The sequence below is a fragment of the Mobula hypostoma genome, chromosome 24, assembly GCF_963921235.1.
Source record: "Mobula hypostoma chromosome 24, sMobHyp1.1, whole genome shotgun sequence".
Lineage (NCBI taxonomy): Eukaryota > Metazoa > Chordata > Chondrichthyes > Myliobatiformes > Myliobatidae > Mobula > Mobula hypostoma.
The window spans coordinates 50,703,951-50,723,354 of NC_086120.1; the positions used below are offsets into that span (position 1 = coordinate 50,703,951).

The 19,404-nt window shown below is 43.0% G+C and overlaps 1 protein-coding gene across 1 annotated transcript in view; it reads left to right on the plus strand.

The window, feature by feature from the left end:
* Positions 1-19,404, plus strand: part of LOC134337248 (unconventional myosin-If-like) — a 165,315-nt gene that overhangs the window by 96,759 nt on the left and 49,152 nt on the right. The window contains exons 9-11 of the mRNA XM_063032098.1: positions 3,932-4,064; positions 6,853-7,049; positions 15,955-16,035. Of these exons, the coding sequence (XP_062888168.1) occupies positions 3,932-4,064; positions 6,853-7,049; positions 15,955-16,035 (411 nt within the window). The remainder of the gene's footprint in view (positions 1-3,931; positions 4,065-6,852; positions 7,050-15,954; positions 16,036-19,404) is intronic.

Below are 19,404 nucleotides of genomic sequence, written 5' to 3' on the forward strand. Positions count from 1 at the left end.
ACAGACCAAGACAAAAATTGACAAAAAACACATAATTATAACATATAGTTACAACAGTGCGAAGCAATACCGTAATTTGATAAGAGCAGACCATGGGCACGATAAAAAAAAAGTCCCAATAGCCCCAACATCTCACGCAGACAGTAGAAGGGAGAAATTCTCCCTGCCCTGCCATGAGCTTCCAGCGCCGCAAACTTGCCGATGCAGCATCCTGGAAGCACCCGACCACAGATGACTCTGAGTCCGCCCGAAATCTTTGAGCCTCTGACCAGCTCTCCAACACCGAGCACCGAGCACCATCTCTGCCAAGCGCTTCGACCCCGTCCCAGCCGCCGAGCAGCAAGCAAAGCCGAGGACTCGGGGCCTTCCCCTCTGGAGATTTCGGATCACACGGTAGCAGAAGCAGCAGCGAAACAGGCATTTCAGAAGTTTCACAGATGTTCCTCCGTGCTCTCACGTCTGTCTCCATCAAATCAGGATTGTGCACGGCATCCTACTTGACAGATAACAGATATTCATCACCGGAGTGGCCGTGTGCTCTGCGTCACGTCGCCATCTTCTGAGCCATAAGAGGAGCATTCCGCTATCCTGCCTGGCATCCCCACTGTCCTAAATGTGCAATAAGACAGAAAGAAAGAATAAATAACAAAAGAAAATCTACCTATGGCCTACGCTTCTCCTCGCCAAAGCCTCTATGAGCCAATGCTATGGTGCCTCCTGCCTGATGGTAGGGGTTTAAACAGATTGTTGAATGGCTGGGAGAGATTATTGACAATGCTAACAGGCCCTGCATATGCAGCGCTCCTGATAAATATCTCTGATTGATGGAAGAGAGTCCCCGATGATCCTCCAAGCAGTGTTCGCGATCCTTTGTCAGGATGTGGTCAGATGCCTTGCAATTCCCACGCCAGACGGTGATGCAGCTGGTCAGGACACTCTCGATGGTGCTCCTGTAAAAATTGGTTAAATTGGAGGGGTAGGGGAGATTCACTTGACTGAATCTCCTCAGGAAGTGGAAATGCTGCTGTTCTCCTAATCATCCTGAGATTTGTTTAAATGTTCCTTCAACTTTCTCGCTTTGTCTGGAGGTTTGCAATCCAATTCTTTGCAGTGTGCTCTCAGAGTTTAACATTTCCCATTTTCTGTCCCTGAGGTGAGCCTGAACGGAGCAGCTTTGGTACCCAGAATGGAGCACGCCACTCACTGAGCTCCCTCCAGATCCCCTGAGCAGCTGTAACTTAATTTCTCCATCTTTATATTCTGACCACTTGAGAATGCCAGGATTATGTTAGCCTTTTTAATTTTTCATTATACAGCTCCACAGGCTTTTAGTGGTTTCTGTACTTAGTCTCTGAGATAACTCAGTCCCACAGGTACAGGCCTGTTGAAACTATTACAGACTTTGCTTCAGAGTGGAGGACCACACCCTTTCTTCACTCACAGGATTTGTCCATTTCCTCTATCTCTCTCTGAACGTTTGTAGCCGTCTGCTCCAGTCTGCATGAATCGCTGATAGAATCAGAGTTCCCATTATTATCACTGATTCATAGCACACAAAATCTGTTGTTTTGCTGCAGTAGTACATTGCAATGTATAATAATAAAACAATTTATAAATTAGAGTATGAAGAGTATAGTAAAAAATTAAGTAGTGCAAAAAGAGAGGGAAAAGATAGTGAGTTCATGGTTCAATGTCCATTCAGAAATCTGATGGTGGAGGGGAAGAAGCTGTTCCTGAAACATTGAGTTCCTGTACCTCCTCCATGACGGTTACAATGAGAAGAGGGCCTGTCCTGGGTGACGAGGGTCCTTAATGATGGATGCCACCTTTTTGAGGCATCACCTTTTGAAGCTGTCCTGGATACTCGAAAGGCCAGTGTCCATGATGGAGCTGGCCGAGTTCACAACTTTCTGCAGCTTTTTCTGATCCTGTGCAGTGGCCCCTCCGTACCAGACGGTGATGCAACCATTGTGTCACCCAACCGCTGCTAAAAAAGCCTCCTTGCATTTACCCTATCTATACCCATCATAATTTTGTTTACCTCTATCAAAACTCCCCTCAATCTTCTATGTTCTCGAGAATAATGACCCAATCTATTCAATGTTTCCTTATATCTCAGATCCTCCAGTCCCAGCAACATCTTTGTAAACTATCTCTGCACTCTTTCAACCTTATTTATATCTTTCCTGTAGGTAGTTGACCAAAACTGCTCACAATACTCCAAATTAGCCTCTACCCCCCCCCCCAACCTCTTGTACCATTTCAACATAACATCCCAACTCCTGGACTCAATACATTGACTTATGCAGGCTGATGAGCCAAAAACTTTCTTTATGACCCTATCTACCTGTGACCCCACTTTCAAGGAATTATGGAGCTCTATTCCCAGATCCCTCTGTTCTACCTCCATGCCCTACCACTCAGTATGTAAGACCTACCCTGGTTGCTCCTCCCAAAGTGCAACACTTCACATTTGTGTACATTAACTTTCATCCGCCATTTTTTAGCCCATTTTCCCAGCTGGTCCAGATCGCTCTGCAAGTTTCAATAGTCTTTGTTAATGTCCACTACACCCACAATCTTGGTGTCAATATGTGGAAAGTTAAAATCACCTACTGTTATGTAGTGGGCCAGTAACATGATGAAGGATCTCACCCACCCTGCTCATGGACTGTTTGTCTCACTCCAGTTAGGGAGGAGGCTGTGTACCATCCACACCAGGACCACCAGACTCAACAACAGTTACTTTCCTCAAGCAGTGAGGCTGATCAACACCTCCACCCACTAACCCTCCCCTCCACACCCCAACCACCACTACTTTATCATTTCCTTATGTACAGACACTCCTGTGCCTAGCATCACTTTATGAACATACAATCAATCTATATGTACAATCTATCTTATATATTTATATTTATTGTGTTTTTTTTATCATTGTATTCTTTATCTTACTGAGTTTTGTTTCTGTGTTGCATCAGATCTAAAGTAACAAGTATTTTGTTCTCCTTTACATTTGCGTACTGGAAATGACGTTAGACAATCTTAAATCTTGAAGGAATTTGTACATTCTCCCCTTGCTCATTTGGGTTTCCTCCAGATCCTCCAGTTTCTTCCCATTCTCCATAAGCATACAGGTTATGGTTAGTAAGCTGTGGGCATGCTATGTTGGTGCCAGAAACATGCTGATACTTGTGGGCACATTCTTGATGCAGACAATGCCTTTTATTGAATGAGTCGATGTTTCAATGTACACGTGACAAATAAACCTCATTGCTTTGTTTTCTTTTTATTTACAAATGAATCTCTAAAACATCCCAACTGTGCCAAACAATTCCCATCTGAGATTTGAGGGTCTGTTTGTTTGCCTAAAGTTGCATTAGACTTGCCAAGCATCCTGAAAGAGAAAATGGTTATGAAACGTATAACGTAAGTGACAGTTGTCTGATCAGTATTTTATACCTTCTGTCAATGAAAGCTATTCCTAACATAATATTTTATTTGTAAACTAGGCTATCTCCTTTACACCATCAGACTTATGAGCAGAAATAGGCTATCTGGCTCATCGAGACTTCTCATGGCTGATTTATTATCCCCCTCAACCCCATTCTCCTGCCTTCTCCCGGTAACTTTTGATGCCCTGACTAATCAAGAAACTATCAACCTCTGCTTTAAGTATACTCAATGACTTGGCCTCCACAGCTGACTATGGCAATGAATTCCGCAGTTTCACAACCATCAATGCTCTATTTAAAAACTCATCATTAACTTGCTCAGAAAATGTAAGTCATTTATATGAGATATTTGTGAAATTTGTTGAATTGTTAAATTTAAGGAAAGTAACACCAAACCAGGTTCAAATTGACTTTATTTAATTTCAAATAGAATGAGAAACCTCACAGCTAACGAGAACGGATCATTCTCTTCCTCATAGAATGCCATGCAAGTGATTGGTATTCCGGATGACATCCAAATGATGGTGCTGCAGATCATTGCTGGAATCCTGCACCTTGGAAACATCAGTTTTGTTGAAGATGGAAATTATGCCAAAGTGGAAGATGAAGATCGTGAGCAAACTTAGATTTTTATTTCCTTCCTGATGATGATTGGTGGTTGAAGGAAGCCACAGTTCATGAAGAACCCTTTTTTCCATTTTTCTTCACCCTTTTTTTCTCTCTGGAAGTGGAGATATTCCCAGCCTGGCCTGCCTCGTGCTTTGCATTTTGCAACTCCTACACCCCTTTGTCTTTGTTTTCTCTAACTGCTTCCCATTCACTTACTGAGCAGATAACCCTGGTCACAGTTCATCCCCATGGTAACCCCGGTTTTACTCTCTCAGAGACATCCCCCATCTCCCCCATCCCACCCCGCCAAACTCCCTGCAGCTTATCAAGCCTCTTTTCTCTCCTTCCTGGTTCTGGCGAAGGGGCTCCACCTCGAAACATGAACACTTTGTCTTTCCACTCAGATGCAGTTTCACCTGTCGATTGTTTCAGCTTTTTCTGGTTTCGCAGTAAATTTAGTTGGAGATACAGCATGATAACCAGCCCTCAAATCAGTCGCAACATTGAACTGGAGAGGCTGAAATGAAGGTTTACAAGGATGTTGATGGGAAACTAAGATTTACGAGGATGTCGGTAGAAACAAATCTTTATGAGGATGTTGGTGGGAGATGAAGATTTATGGGGATGTTGGTAGGAGGTGAAGATTTACAGAGATGTTGGTAGGAGATGAAGATTTACAAGGATGGTGGTGGGAGATGAAGATTTATTTACAAGGATGGTGGTGGGATATGAAGATTTATGAGTATGGTGGTGGGAGACAAAGATTTACAAGGATGGTGGCGAGAGATGAAGATTTATGAGGGTGTTGGTGGGAGATGAAGATTTATGGGGATGTTGGTAGGAGATGAAGATGTACAAGGATGGTGGTAGGAGATGAAGATTTACAAGGATGGTGGTGGGAGATGAAGATTTATGAGGATGTTGGTAGGAGATGAAGATCTACAAGGATGGTGGTAGGAGATGAAGATTTACAAGGATGGTGGTGGGAGATGAAGATCTACGAGGATGTTGGTGGGAGATGAAGATTTATTTACAAGGATGGTGATGGGATATGAAGATTTACAAGGGTGTTGGTGGGAGATGATTTACAAGGATGTTGGTTAGAGATGATGATTTACGAGGGTGTTAGTGGAAGATGAAGATTTACAAGGGTGTTAGTGGAAGATGAAGATTTACGAGGGTGTTGGTGGGAGATGAAGATTTACAAGGGAGTTGGTAGGAGATGAAGATTTACAAGGATGGTGGTGGAAGATGAAGATTTACGAGGGTGTTGGTGGGAGATGAAGATTTACGAGGGTGTTGATGGGAGGAGAAGATTTACAAGGATGGTGGCAGAGGATGAAGACTTACGAGGGTGTTGGTGCGAGATGATTTACGAAGATGTTGGTGGGAGATGAGATTTACAAGGATGGTGGTGGAAGATGAAGGTTTATGAGGGTGTTGGTGGGAGATGATGATTTATGAGGGTATTGGTGGGAGGTGAAGATTTACAAGGATGGTGGTGGGAGATGAAGAATTACGAAGCTGAGTAATTCATAAGAGGAATCAATAAGGTGAATGGTCACAGTCTTTTCCCTAGAATAGGGGAGTCCAAAGCCAGAGGCATAGAGGGGCCTGAGGAGCAATTTTTTCACAGAGTGTAATGAGTATATGAATGTGCTGCCAGGAGAAATGAAAGAGGCAGATACAATTATGACAGATGAATAAGAATGTTTTAGAGTGATAGAGACCAATGCATCTTGGTTGAACATAGAACACTATAGCATAGTGCAGGCCATTCGGCCCACAATATTCTGCCTGGATTTTAATCTAATCTAAGATCAACCTAACTCTTCCCTCCTCCATAGCCCTCCATATTTCTTTCATCCATGGTACAAAATTGTAACGGGTATAGATAGGGTAATGTAAGCAGGCTTTTTCCACTGAGGTTATGGATCAAGGGCAAAAGGTGAACATGAGGGGGAATTTCTTCCCTCTGAGGGTGTGAGAATGTGGACAAGCTGACAGTGGAAGTGGTGGATATGGGTTTGATTTCAACATTTGAGATATTTGGATAGCTATGTGGGAGGGATATGGTCCACGGGCAGGTTGAACTAGGTAGAATAATGGTATACTATGGACTAGATGGGCTGAATAGCCTGTTTCTGTGCTGTAGTGTTCTTTGACTCTGTTATTTGACTTTTTGACTCTGTGACAGTGACTCTAGAAGAGTTAGGCTGAAGGATCTATTTCTGTGTTGTATATGTAGAATATTTAGGTGGCCCAAAAATGAATCTGTATAGTATCAGCATAAAGAAATTGACTGCCTCATGACCTCCTTCAGTGCATGTCACCCCGGCTCATTAAAACCTTCTATGAAATTTCATTCTAAAAGACAAATGTTTCATAAAAAGGCTTTTGCTGGAAGAAAGTAAATAGTATTCCTGATACCTTGGTCATCAGTTCCCATTTCAGTAGCAGCACTGTAGCGTAGCGACATTATTACAGCTGGCGACATTGGAGTTCAAAGTTCAGTTCCGCTGCCATCTAGGAGTTTGTATGGTCTCCCTCTGAGGTTTCCCCCGGGTGCTTCAGTTTCCTCCCACAGTCCATGGACGTACCAGTTATTTGGCTAATTGGTTACTTATTGTAAATTGTCCCATGATTAGGCTAGGGTTAAATCGGGGGCTGGAGGGCTTGTTCTGCGCTGTATCTCTGAATAAATAAAATGAAAGTAAAATAATTATAGACTTGTTGGTTGTGAAGAAGCTGCAGATGATTGATCGACTTTCTATCTGTCCCTGACTCAAAGGCTTGGCCTTTCCGGTGTACCTGCTGGGAATTGATCAAGGGAAGATGAGGGAGAAGGTGACCAGCAGAAAAATGGATAGTAAGTGGGGAGGCAAGACGGAGTCCATCAACATGACCCTGAACGTACAACAGGCGGGTTACACCCGGGATGCCTTGGCCAAGGCTCTTTATGCACGACTGTTTGATTACCTGGTGGATGTAAGTATTTCTCAAATGATGGTTAATCTGTTACAGACTCCTGGGTTGTGTGGATTAAAATTTTCAGCTGTACACAGTGCGGATCATTAATACAGAGGTGCAGGTTGAAAGAATTTAATCATAAGACACAGGAGCAGCATTTGGCCATTCGGCCCATTGAGTCTGCTCCAGCATTCCATCATGGCTGATTTATTATCCCTCTCAACCCCATTCTCCTGCCTTCTCCCCATAACCTTTGACACCCCGACTAATCAAGAATCTATCAACCTCTGCTTTAATTATACTCAATGACTTGGCCTCCACAGTCATCTGTGGCAATGAATTCCACAGATTCACCACCCTCTGGCTAAAGAAATTTCTCCTCATCTCTGTTCTAAATGGACGTCCTTGCATTCTGAGATTGTGCCCTCTGGTCATAGACTCACCCAGTATAGGAAACATCCTCTCCACATGAGATTACCCATCACTGGGGTTTGGGACAGAATTACAGCTACTCTCCAGGCAACACACATGGTCAAAGATCATAACCTTGGTCACTTGGTTGTTGTCTGTGTTGTTTTACTGAATATTGTGGGCATGTTATGTTGGTGCCAGAACATGTGGCGACATTTGCAGGCTGCCCCAGCACATCCTTGGATGTTTGGATGTTACCACAATGTATTTCACTCTTTGATATTCATGATAAATAACTGAAACTGAATCTGAAATCTTATCATTCCGCATTTGTACATCAGAAATATCAATTGTTAGGAATGGTTTGTGTATTCCTTTCAAATGTGACATATAAAAATAGATCCATTATAACATCACTTAACCAACAAGCTCTTTTATCTTGTATTAGATGTTTTATATTTTAGTAGAACTATAATTTATTGAATTTCAAAGGGACCATATTCAGAAATTATAGAGAGCATTGCAGACCAGTTGTAATTAGAGGCAGTGGAATCCCCTGTGTTCAGCTATTTGGCCATTATCTGTAATCATAAGACCATAAGACAAGAGCATACTAAGGCCATTCAGCCCATTGTGTCTGCTCCACCGTTCCATAACAGCTGATTTATTACCCCTGTCAATCCCATTCTCTAGCCTTCTCCTTATAATCTTAGATGTCCTTACTAATCAAGATCTTATCAACCTCCACTTTAAATATACCCAATAACTCGGCCTCCAGAGCTGTCCGAGGCAATAAATTCCATAGATTCACCACCTTCTGGCTAAAGAAATTCCTCCTCATCTCCATTCTAAAAGGATGTCCTTGTATTCTGAGGCTGTGCCCTTCGGTCCTAGGTTCCTCACTATAGGAATCATCCTCTCCACGTCCACTCTGTCTAGGACTTGCAATATTCAGTAGGTTTCAGTGAGACTCCCCCCCCCCCATTCTTCTAAATGCCAGTGAGTGCAGGCCCAGAGCCACCAAGTCCTCCTCAGATGATAAATCTTTCATTCCCAGGATCATTCTCGTGAACCATCATCTTCACCTTTGTTCCTTACCACTTCGTACACTTATCCTCACAAAATGATCAGGATGTCATTCCCATTGAGCAGACATGCACATTGTATTGCGAAGAATGATCAAGATCTTCTCCCATCATTTGAGCTTCCAGTTCTGGTTCCCAGCTGTAAATTTCACCAACCGTGTGGATGCTGCTGTCATTGGCAATAATAAAAACAAAATAAAGTAAAATAAAATAAAATATCTGGACCTAGCACACGCACACACTCACACACATGCACACTCACGCGCACATGCTCTTGCACACACATGCTCTCTCTCTCACACACACACACACACACACACACACACACACACACACACACACACACACAAAGACACACACATATACATGCGCACATGCACACTCATACACGTACACACACGCTTGCGCACACATATGCATGCGCACATGCACTCATGAGCACGCACACACACGCACACCCACACTCGCACACATGCACACTCACACACACACACACACACACACACACACACATATACACTCGCACATGCACACTCACACACGCACACTCACACACGCACACTCAGACTCATGCGCACATATTTACCACTCAAACATTTATTTTACTTGTGCACAAGGAGAATAGCATGACGACTGTGACTCACGCTGTTCTGAATTCTGAACAGAAAACTGCTATTTTTATACAGAATTGGTTTATCAGTTATGGACATTGATCATTTGGTAAACTGTATATGTTTGAATTCTTTATTTGCAAGATCAATCTCACAATAAAGGTGTTAAAAGTCAATAGAAACCACAAGATGTCAAATGATGATACTTTGACGTTAGTAAAGGAATTGGTGTGTTTGCCTTGTATCACGTATCTCTGGTGTGCAAAGATAAGCTATGTTCTTCAAAGATCTTTCTTGCTTGGGCTGCCTGCACTCCCTCCTTGCCTGAAGATCATTAACCTTTGCCTTATTGCAACTTCCATACTACATGCAAGAAAGCACAACAATGTTTCTACTTCCACAGAAAACTAAGGGAATTCGGCACATCCCCGATGACCTTCAACAATTTTTACAGTTACTGTACACCGTAGAGAGCATCCTACCTAGTAACATCATAGCTTGGTATATCACCTTCTCTGCCCAAAATCACAAGAAATTTCAGTTATGAATACAGCCCAGGCCATCATGCAAAGCAGCCTCTTCTAAACAGTCTGTATAAACCTCCCTCTGCCTCCAGAAAGCAGCCAACGTAATCAAAGAGTCCAAAAGCCTCTCTGGTCATTCCCTCCTCTCCCCAGTGCCACTGGACAGGAGACACAAAGGTATTGGGGCATTCTGTCATTGTCGACTGAAGGGCTTGTACTGTGATCTAATGTTCTAAAAACTTGAGAACACCTGCTGCCACACTCAAGGACGGCTCTGTCATGCTATTATAAGAATGCCAAGATGGTGCTGGTGATATAAACGAGCAGATCTGAAAACCACTAACTATTCTACTAAATATACTTCTTCTCGACAACACTCACTGCAATTTGCAGCCTGTTATTTCCCTTTGGAAGATGTGCTTTTGAACAATCTGTTTTTTTTTTGCGGTAACCTGAAGGATTTGGCAAACTGTACTCTCGAGAAGGCAGATACAGCGGTGTTGGCCATTGCTGGAGTGGCTTTTAAGGCTGCATTGAAGTGGTGAGGCCTGGTTCTGAGAGCAATGAACGACTGATGTTCAGCCAGTTTAAGTGCTGAGCCAGATGAAAAAGATCAAGGCGTTGAGGCCACGGACGGAGAGTGTGTTCAGCTCACTACTCCATGTCAGCCAAGATTCCTCACCTGAGCCATCCCGACTGCTTGCGTCTGACCTGTTTCCCTCTCTTCTCGCTCCTACCATTAGGTACGAGGTGCAGGAGACCTTACCGGCTCCACTCGCCTCAGTGCTGAACTGACTCCGTGCTGTGGACTCTGCGGTTCATGTTCTGTGTGTTATTTGTTTCCATTTTTATTGTTTGCACGATCTGACCTTGAGTACATTATATGTCTGACTGTTGTGTGGGGTTTTTCATGGATTCTATTTTTTTTTATTTGTGCTGCCTTCAGGAAGGTGGATCTCAAGGTTGTATGTGGTATACTTATTTTGATAATAAGTGTGCTTTGAACTTGGACCTCTTTTGAGATAAAGATGAACTCTTGGTCTCCCTGTGTAGCTGGAAATGATCCTTGCTTGTTGCTTGCCTGCACTGTACTTTCTCTTTCTATATTCTGCAACCTGTTTTTGTTCCCCCTTTTTGTAAGCTTTGTGTGAAATGATCTATCTGCGTGATATGCAAACCACAACTTTTCACTGTATCTCTCAGCATGAGACAGGAATAAAGCAGCAACCAATCTCCAATGAGTACTTCCTGCTTTCAGTCTGAAGTAGCCAAGCTTGTGTTTGAGATGGATTCCTTATTCTGGAGAAATAGGTTCTTGTTCTTGTTAAACACCCTATTTTTCATTTACACACCTAAACCTTTCCCACTGAAAGGAACACAGGACCATTTCTTGTTATCAGTCCTTGTAATTCAACTCTTTCAGTCCTGGGAGTCCTTGAATTCTTATTCCAGGCCAAAATCTTGTTACCTTTCTAGTTCGATCGAGTTACTGCTATAAGACAAGGCCAATACAACATCTTTTCACGCAACACACATGAAGGTTGCTGGTGAACGCAGCAGGCCAGGCAGCATCTATAGGAAGAGGTACAGTCGACGTTTCGGGCCGAGACCCTTCGTCAGGACTAACTGAAAGAAGAGATAGTAAGAGATTTGAAAGTGCGAGGGGGAGGGGGAGATCCGAAATGATGATTACTTTGTTATTCGTCCGTGTTCTACTCCACCAAATTTCAGTCTTTAGTACTTTGTGTCTGTTCCCTGCTGGTGTTGTCGCCTCTGTTGAGTGGTGGGAGTGCAGTGTTGCCGTGGTATTAGACCATAACATTATGCATAAGACATAGGAGCAGAATTAGGCCATTCAGCACATCAGATCTGCTTTGCCTTTCTATTATGGCTGACTTTATTATCCCTCTCAACCCCGTTTTCCTGCCTCCTCCCCGTAACCTTTGACATCCTGAATAAACAAGAACCTATCAACCTCCGCTTCAAATATACCCAAAGACGGCCTCCATGGCCGTCTGTAACAATGAATTCCACAGATTCACTGGCTAAAAAATTCCTCCTCATCTCTGTTCTAAATGAAAGTCCTCTGTTCCGAGGCTGTGCCTCTGGTCCCATACTCCTCCACTGTAGGAAACACCCTCTCCATGTCCATTCAATATTCGATGGGCTTCAATGAGATCTCCCTCGTTTTCTCTAAACTCCAGAGAGTACAGGCCCAGGGGCATCAAATTTGCATTGTGTATATTGCTATGTGCTTTTTAATCATGGGCAGAGAACATCAGAAACCACAATACTAGATGAACAATTATTAATCATTTTTTCAATAAAAATAAAAATAAAAATCAATAAAATAAAAGTAGCTGCTTCTAAAAATAATTTTGTGAATTAAATTTACATGATAATTTCATATTTTGTTTATGATTTTTAATCACTAACTTGTAGAATGTTATTTCTGATAAACTAAGTCAGTAGAAATAACAACACCACCACAGTGCACAGATGCAAAAGGTTCTGCAGATGCCAGAAATATTGAGCTGCACACACACACACTCACAGACACACACACTCATACACACACACACACACTCACAGACACACACACTCATATATACACACACACACTCACAGACACACACACTCACACACACACACACACACACACACACACACGCGCGTGCACACATGCACACAAAATGCCAGAGATACTCAGCAGGTCAGTCTGCATCTATGGAGGGTAATGAACAGTCAATGTTTCAGAGTACAGTCCCTCGTCAGTATTCAGCACTTCCCTCCACAGGTGCTGCTTGACCTACTGGGTTCCTCCAGCACCTTGTGTGTGTTACACAGGGAGTGGCCGGGTGACGTTCCCTCCCTGGCAGTGTCTGCTTCAGGCCACTCCTGGTCCTGGGTAATGTTTTATAGTCTGCTTTCAGTTGGGGCTCACTGCAGGGTCCTGAGTGGGGCTTCTCACACTGGTCCTTCCGGGGCCGTTATCGTCAGGAGTCACGTGTTCCAGTACTGAGGATCATGCTTGTACACGGACTGCAGTGGTGGAACATCACTTTAAGCCACTGTGAATGGGTTTCCAACTGAATGACCAGCATAGCAGAATGGGATTTGAGCTTTCATTAACAAATTAATGGACAATTCCTCCAAAACTTCTAACTAGCCCAATGCAGGGTTTCAATCTAAAATAATCATTTTTATAATAATAATTCCTCTCCAGTTTGAGCTAGTTTTTAGTAAAAGATAACCATGTTCCTTGTCATTTTCTTTAGTCGTTCCTCATTTCATAAATACCCATGACCAACAGGCCTCCAAACAGTAGCCAGGATGTGAGCTACAAATTACAGTGGGAGATAGAAAAGGCATGTCAACAAGGCAATGTTGCATTAGTCATGGAAGATTTCAATATGCAGACCAACTGGGAAAATCAAGTTGATGCTGGATCCCAAGAGAAAGAATTTGGGGAATGCCTCCAAGATGGCTTTTTGGAGCAGCTTGTGGTTGAGCCCACTAAGGGATAAGCAATTCTGAATTGGGTGTTGTGTAATGAACCAGAAATGATTAGGGAGATGAAGATGAAAGAACACTTAGTGATCATAATATGATAGAATTCACCCTGCAATTTGAGAGGGAGAAGCTAAAGTCAGATGTATCGGTACTACAGTAGAGTAAAGGGAATTACAGAGGCATGAAAGAAGAATTAGCCAAAGTTGAATGGAAGGAGACACTGGCAGGGATGATGGTAGAATAGCAATAGCTGGAGTTTCTGAGAACTAGTCCAAAGGCATAGTATACACACATGCCAAAGAGGAAGAAGTAAAGGCAGGATGATGCAACCCTGACTGACGAGAGAAGTCAAGGCCAGCATAAAAGCAAAAGAGAGGGCACATAATATAGCAAAAGTTAGTGGGAAGTTAGAGGATTGGTAAATTTTTAAAAAGCAACAGAAGAGAACTTAAAAAACCACAAGGGAGGAAAAGATGAAATATGAAGATAAGTTAGCCAATGATATCAAAAGTTATACCAAAAGTTTTTTTTTTCAGATATATAGAGTTAAAGAGAGGTGACAATAGATATCAGACCACTGGAAAGTGATGCTGGAGAGATAGTAATGGGCAACAAGGAAATGGCAAATGAACTGAATAAGTATTTTGCATCAGTCTTCGCTGTGGAAGACACTAGTAATATGCCAGAGGTTTGAGAGTGTCAGGGGGCAGAAGTGAATGTAGTTGCTATTACTCGAGAGAAGGTGCTTGGTAAACTGAAATGTCTGAAGATAGAAAAGTCAGCTGAACCTGATGGAATACGCCACAGGGTTCTAAGAGAGGTGGCTAAAGAGATTGTGAAGACAGTAGTAATGAGCCTCCAAGAATCAATAGATTCTGTCATGGTTCCAGAGGACTGGAAAATTGCAAATATCACTCCACACTTCAAGAAGGGAGGGAAGCAGCAGAAAGGGAATTACAGGCCAGTTAGCCTGACCTTGGTGGTTGGAAAGATGTTGGAGTTGATTGTTAAAGATGTGGTTTCATGGCACATGACAAAATAGGCCAAGGTCCGCATGGTTTCCTCAAGGGAAAATCTTGCCTGACCAATCTGGTGAAATTCTTTGAAGAAATAACAAGCAGGATAGACAAAGGAGAATTGGTTGATGTTGTGTACTTGGATTTTCAGAAGGCCTTTGTCAAAGTGCCACACATGAGCCTGCTTAACAAGCTACGAGCCCAAGGTATTACAGAAAAGATTTTAGCATTGATAAAGCAATAGCTGATTGGCAGGAGGCAAAGAGTGGGAATAAAGGGAGCCTTTTCTGATTGGCTGCCAGTGACTAGTGGTGTTCCACAGGAGCCTGTGTTAGGACCGCTTCTTTTTATGTTATATGTCTGTGATTTGGACGATGGAATTGATGACTTTGTTGCAAAGTTTGCAGACGATATGAAGATAGCTGGAGGGGCAGGTAGTTTAGAGGAAGTAGAGAGTCTGCAGAAGGACTTAAACAGATTAGGAGAATGGACAAAGCAATAGCAAATGGAATACAGAATCAGACACTTTGGTAGAAAGAATAAAAGCATAGCTTATTTTCGAAATGGGGAGAAAATTTCAAAATCTGTGGTGCAAAGAGACGTAGGAGTCCTTATGCAGGATTCTCTAAAGGTTACCTTGCAGGTTGAGTTGGGAGTGAGGAAGGCAAATACAATGTTAGCATTCATTTCGAGAGGACTAGAATATAAAAGCAAGGATGTATTGCTGAAGCTTTATAAGGCAATGGTGAGGCCTCACTTGGAATACCGTGGTCAACTTTGGGCCCCTTATCTAAGAAATGCTGACATTGGAGAGGGTTCAGAGGAAGTTCACTAGAATGATTCCAGGAATGAAAGGATTATCATATGAGGACTGATTGATGACTCTGAGATTCTCACTGCAATTCAGAAGAATGAGGGGGGATCTTATTGAAAGCCTATTGAATACTGAAAGGCCTTAATAGAGTGGATATGGAGAGGATGTTTCCTTTGGTGGGAGAGTCTAGGACCAGAGGCCACAGCCTCAAAACAGAGGGACATCCATTTAGAACAGAGATGAAGAGGAATTTCTGTAGCTAAAGGATGCTGAGTCTGTGGAATTTGTTGTCACTGGCAGCTGTGGAGGCCAGGTCAATGGGTGTATTTAAGGCGGAAATTGGTAGATTCTTAGTACATCAGGCATGAAAGGCAATGGGGAGAAAGCAGGAGAATAGGGTTGAGAGGGAAATGGATCAGTCAATGTGATATAGCAGTGTAGACTTGATAGCCCAAAAGGTTTAATTCTGCTCATATGTCTTATGATCTTATGGTCTAAAATATCAGCAGTTCCCTTCCTTCCACAGATGCTGCTCAACCCGTTGAGTTCCTCTAGTAGAAAAGGCCATTAGACATAGGAGCAGAATTAGGCCATTTGGTCCATTAACTCTGTCCTGACATTCTATTGTAGCTGAGTTATTATCCTTCTCAATCCCATTCTCCTACCTTCTTCCCGTAACGTATGTCACCCTGACTAATCAACCTCCACTTTAAATATAGTCAATGACTTAGCTTCAGCAGCTGTCCATGGCAAAGAATTCCTCTCCACGTCCTCTCTATCAAGTCCTATCAATGGTTCATTGAAATATTCATGCGAATTCAATTGAAAATTTGTTTGTTACCTTTAACTTTTCAAATTGAAACTTTTGATGGAGGGTTGCTTATTCCTCTGAACTACCCAACCATTTTATTTCCTTGTATCATGATATTGTGTTCGTCCTTCATCCTAGGCTGTCAACAAAGCTATGCAGAAGCCATATGAAGAATACAGTATTGGAGTGCTGGATATTTACGGGTTTGAAATTTTCCAGGTAAAATATAAAACCGATCCCTCACTTCTCCACAGAAATCTCAGAGCTGCTTTCTCGCTCAGCCTCTGCTTCTCCCGACTGTAGTGTGTATTGCGATCACTCGTGTTGAGTGTGATGTTCTCCGAAGGGGTTGTCAGGTGGCTGTAGATGCCGATCCGGGATCCAGATACTCTGGTGCAATGTGGACGCGAGGAAGCAGTGGCCATGGTCAGTGACTGGGGGTTTTGGATATTGCGTCTCCTTTCACAGCTGCCACTTGTTCTCTGCGGTGCAGTGAAGGTCGATCTCGTGCAGCTCAGCTCCCTCTTGAACAGATTTCCTCTAGGTGTATCTATTGAGACCAATGTCTTCCCAGTTTTTAAATTTAATGTGGAATTTCTTTACAACACACACAAAATGCTAATTTGATGTTATCTTTGAAGTGTTTCCTTTGCCCACCAGGGATTTACTGACCTTCCTTCAACTGGGAGTGAAGGATCTGTGTAGGGAGACATGAGTTAGACATCCAGATGACATGACCTATCCATTGGAGTTGTTGTTGCTTTATCATGGTGGAGATGCTGTTCATGATACTCTGTTGTTAGTGTGTCTGCCCTTCCAGCTGATCCTCAAAATCTTTCATAAGGATCCTTGGTGTTATTGTTCCAGGGCTTTCAGCTGTCTGCTGTAGGTGGTCCATGATTCAGCTCCATACAGTCATGTTAAAAGGACAACTGCTCTATAGACCAAAAGTTTTGTTTGGAGCTGTAGGTCACAGTCTTCAACAACTCTTTTTCCTTAATTGTATGTAGACTCCACTCGCACTGCTCAGGTGCTGGTTGATCTCTTTACTTATTGAATGAATTGCAAATAGCAATGAAATTGGAGGAATTTCATTTGAATTCCATCCCTAACTCGTTGCCAGGACAGGGGACACACGTTGAATTGTTGGTGGTGAGGATCTATAGCTTTTGGTGAGAGGGTGTGTGATTTAAATTGTGGGGGCTTTCAGAGTGGTCATTTTAATAGTTCTAAACCAGCAAAAACAGGCATGTGGTTGGAGAGCCAAAAGTCATCCATGGGTCTTACCTGCCATAATCTTCCTGCAACCTTCCAGTCTATTCTTCTCAGTAGTAAAACATGGGATTGGATGAGTTTTACACAAAGAGGGATTGGATAGAATATCCTATCTTCCCTACTGGGGCACAGGCTGCTGATTGCAGCTCACCAGTGACCTCTGTCCTGGGCCAGTCCATCACTGTGTCTCCAGGTGTAGCCCATCTCTTCGCTGTATCCTTCCTCTCCCAGGGATGAGGTCTTTCGAGCTTCTATTGGTGTTTCTGTAGCTCTGGGATTTTACAGGATGGGGTTGCTAGCCGCACAACGAACCCTCCTCCTCTCACAGCCAGGCCTGGGACTGTCCATGGAGGAGTGAGAATATCCCATAAGGAATGTTTTCCCATACTTGGACTGGCATATCCAATCTTCCAACCACAAGGTCCTCTAGAAACCTTTCTGTCCCCTCTTTGAAAGCTATTGCCTGCCCCTTGCCCCGCTGTCTCAGCCAATCATCTCCTCTCTCAGAGTGAGTGTAGAGATGTGTGGGGCAACTTAAAACCTCCCTGAGCACACACTGCCCAGGTGGAGACACACTGACACATTGGTTACACTTTTACCCGGGTTCCATTTCAACCTGTCACTGACACTTAACTTTTTCTGTAAGAATAATGATAAGACCATAAGACATAGGAGCAGAATTAGGCTTTTCAGCCCATCGAGTCTGCTCCGCCATTCCGTCATGGCTGATTTATTATCTCTCTCAACCCATTCTCCTACCTTCTCCCCATAACCTTTGATGCCCTGACTAATGAAGAACCAATCAAGAACGAGGGGTCACAGTTTGAGGATAAAGGGGAAGCCTTTTAGGACTGAGATGAGGAAAAACTTCTTTACACAGAGAGTGGTGAATCTGTGGAATTCTCTGCCACAGGAAACAGTTGAGGCCAGTTCATTGGCTATATTTAAGAGGGAGTTAGATATGGCCCTTGTGGCTAAAGGGATCAGGGGGTATGGGGGGAAGGCTGGTACAGGGTTCTGAGTTGGATGATCAGCCATGATCATACTGAATGGCGGTGCAGGCTTGAAGGGCTGAATGGCCTACCCCTGCACCTATTTTCTATGTTTTCTATGTTTTCAACCTCTGCTTTAAATATACCCAAACACTTGGCCTGCATAGCCATCTGTGGCAATGAATTCCACAGACTCACCACATATTGGCTAAAGAAATTCTTCCTCATCTCAGTTCTAACTGGACATCCCTCTATTCTGAGGCTGTGCCCTCTGTTCCTAGACTCCACCATGACAGGAAACATCCTCTTCACATCCAGTCTATCTAGCTCTTTCAATATTTAATAGGTTTCAATGAGATCCCCCAATAATGATGATAATACTGGTTAAATCCTGGGGAGATTTATAGTAAGACACTGGCTCAAGGTCCTAAGGGACATTGTTTTGTGGATGAGACCCAAGAGACTGCAGAGGCTGGAATCTGGTATAGATAGGATGGGCTGATTGGATCTCCTGTGTGCCATGCCAATATTTGAAGTTCATGAACAGTTACTACCCCTCAGCCATCAGGCTCCTCAACCAGAGGGATAACTTCACTCAACTTTACTCAATTTCACTCACCTCAACACTCCCACAACCTATGGATTCACTTTCATGGACTCTTCATCTCATGTTCTCAATATTTATTGCTTATTTATTAAGTTATTACTTTTCTATCTCTCTTTTTGTATTTGCACAGTTCGTTGTCCATCTTGCGTGTGGTTTTTCATTGATTCTATGGTTTTTCTTTGTATTTATCAGAACCAGAATCAGGTTTAATATCACTGGCATATGTCGTGAAATTTGTTGTTTTGAGGCAGCAGTACATTGCAGTACATTATAATAAAAAACTATAAATTGCAATAAGAAGTATGTATAAAAAATTAAATTAAATAAGTAGTTCAAAAAGAGAGGGGGAACAATGGTGAGGTAGTGTTCATGGGTTCATTGTTCATTCAGAAATCTGATGGCAGAGAGAAAGAAGCTGTTCCTAAATTATTAAGTGTGTGTCTTCAGGCTCCTGTACCTCCTCCCTGATGGTAGCAATGAGAAGAGGGTGTGTCCTGGGTGATGATGGGTGCCACTTTTTCGAGGCATCACCTTTTGAAGGTGTCCTTGATGTGGGGGAGGTAGAGCCCATGATGGCCCTGGCTGAGTCTACAACTTTCTGCAGCTTTTTTCGATTCTGTTCAGTGGCCCTTCCCCACCCCCATACCAGACAGTGATGTGGCCAGTTAGAATGCTCTCCCCGGTGTGTCTGTATAATTTTGCGAGAGTCTTTGG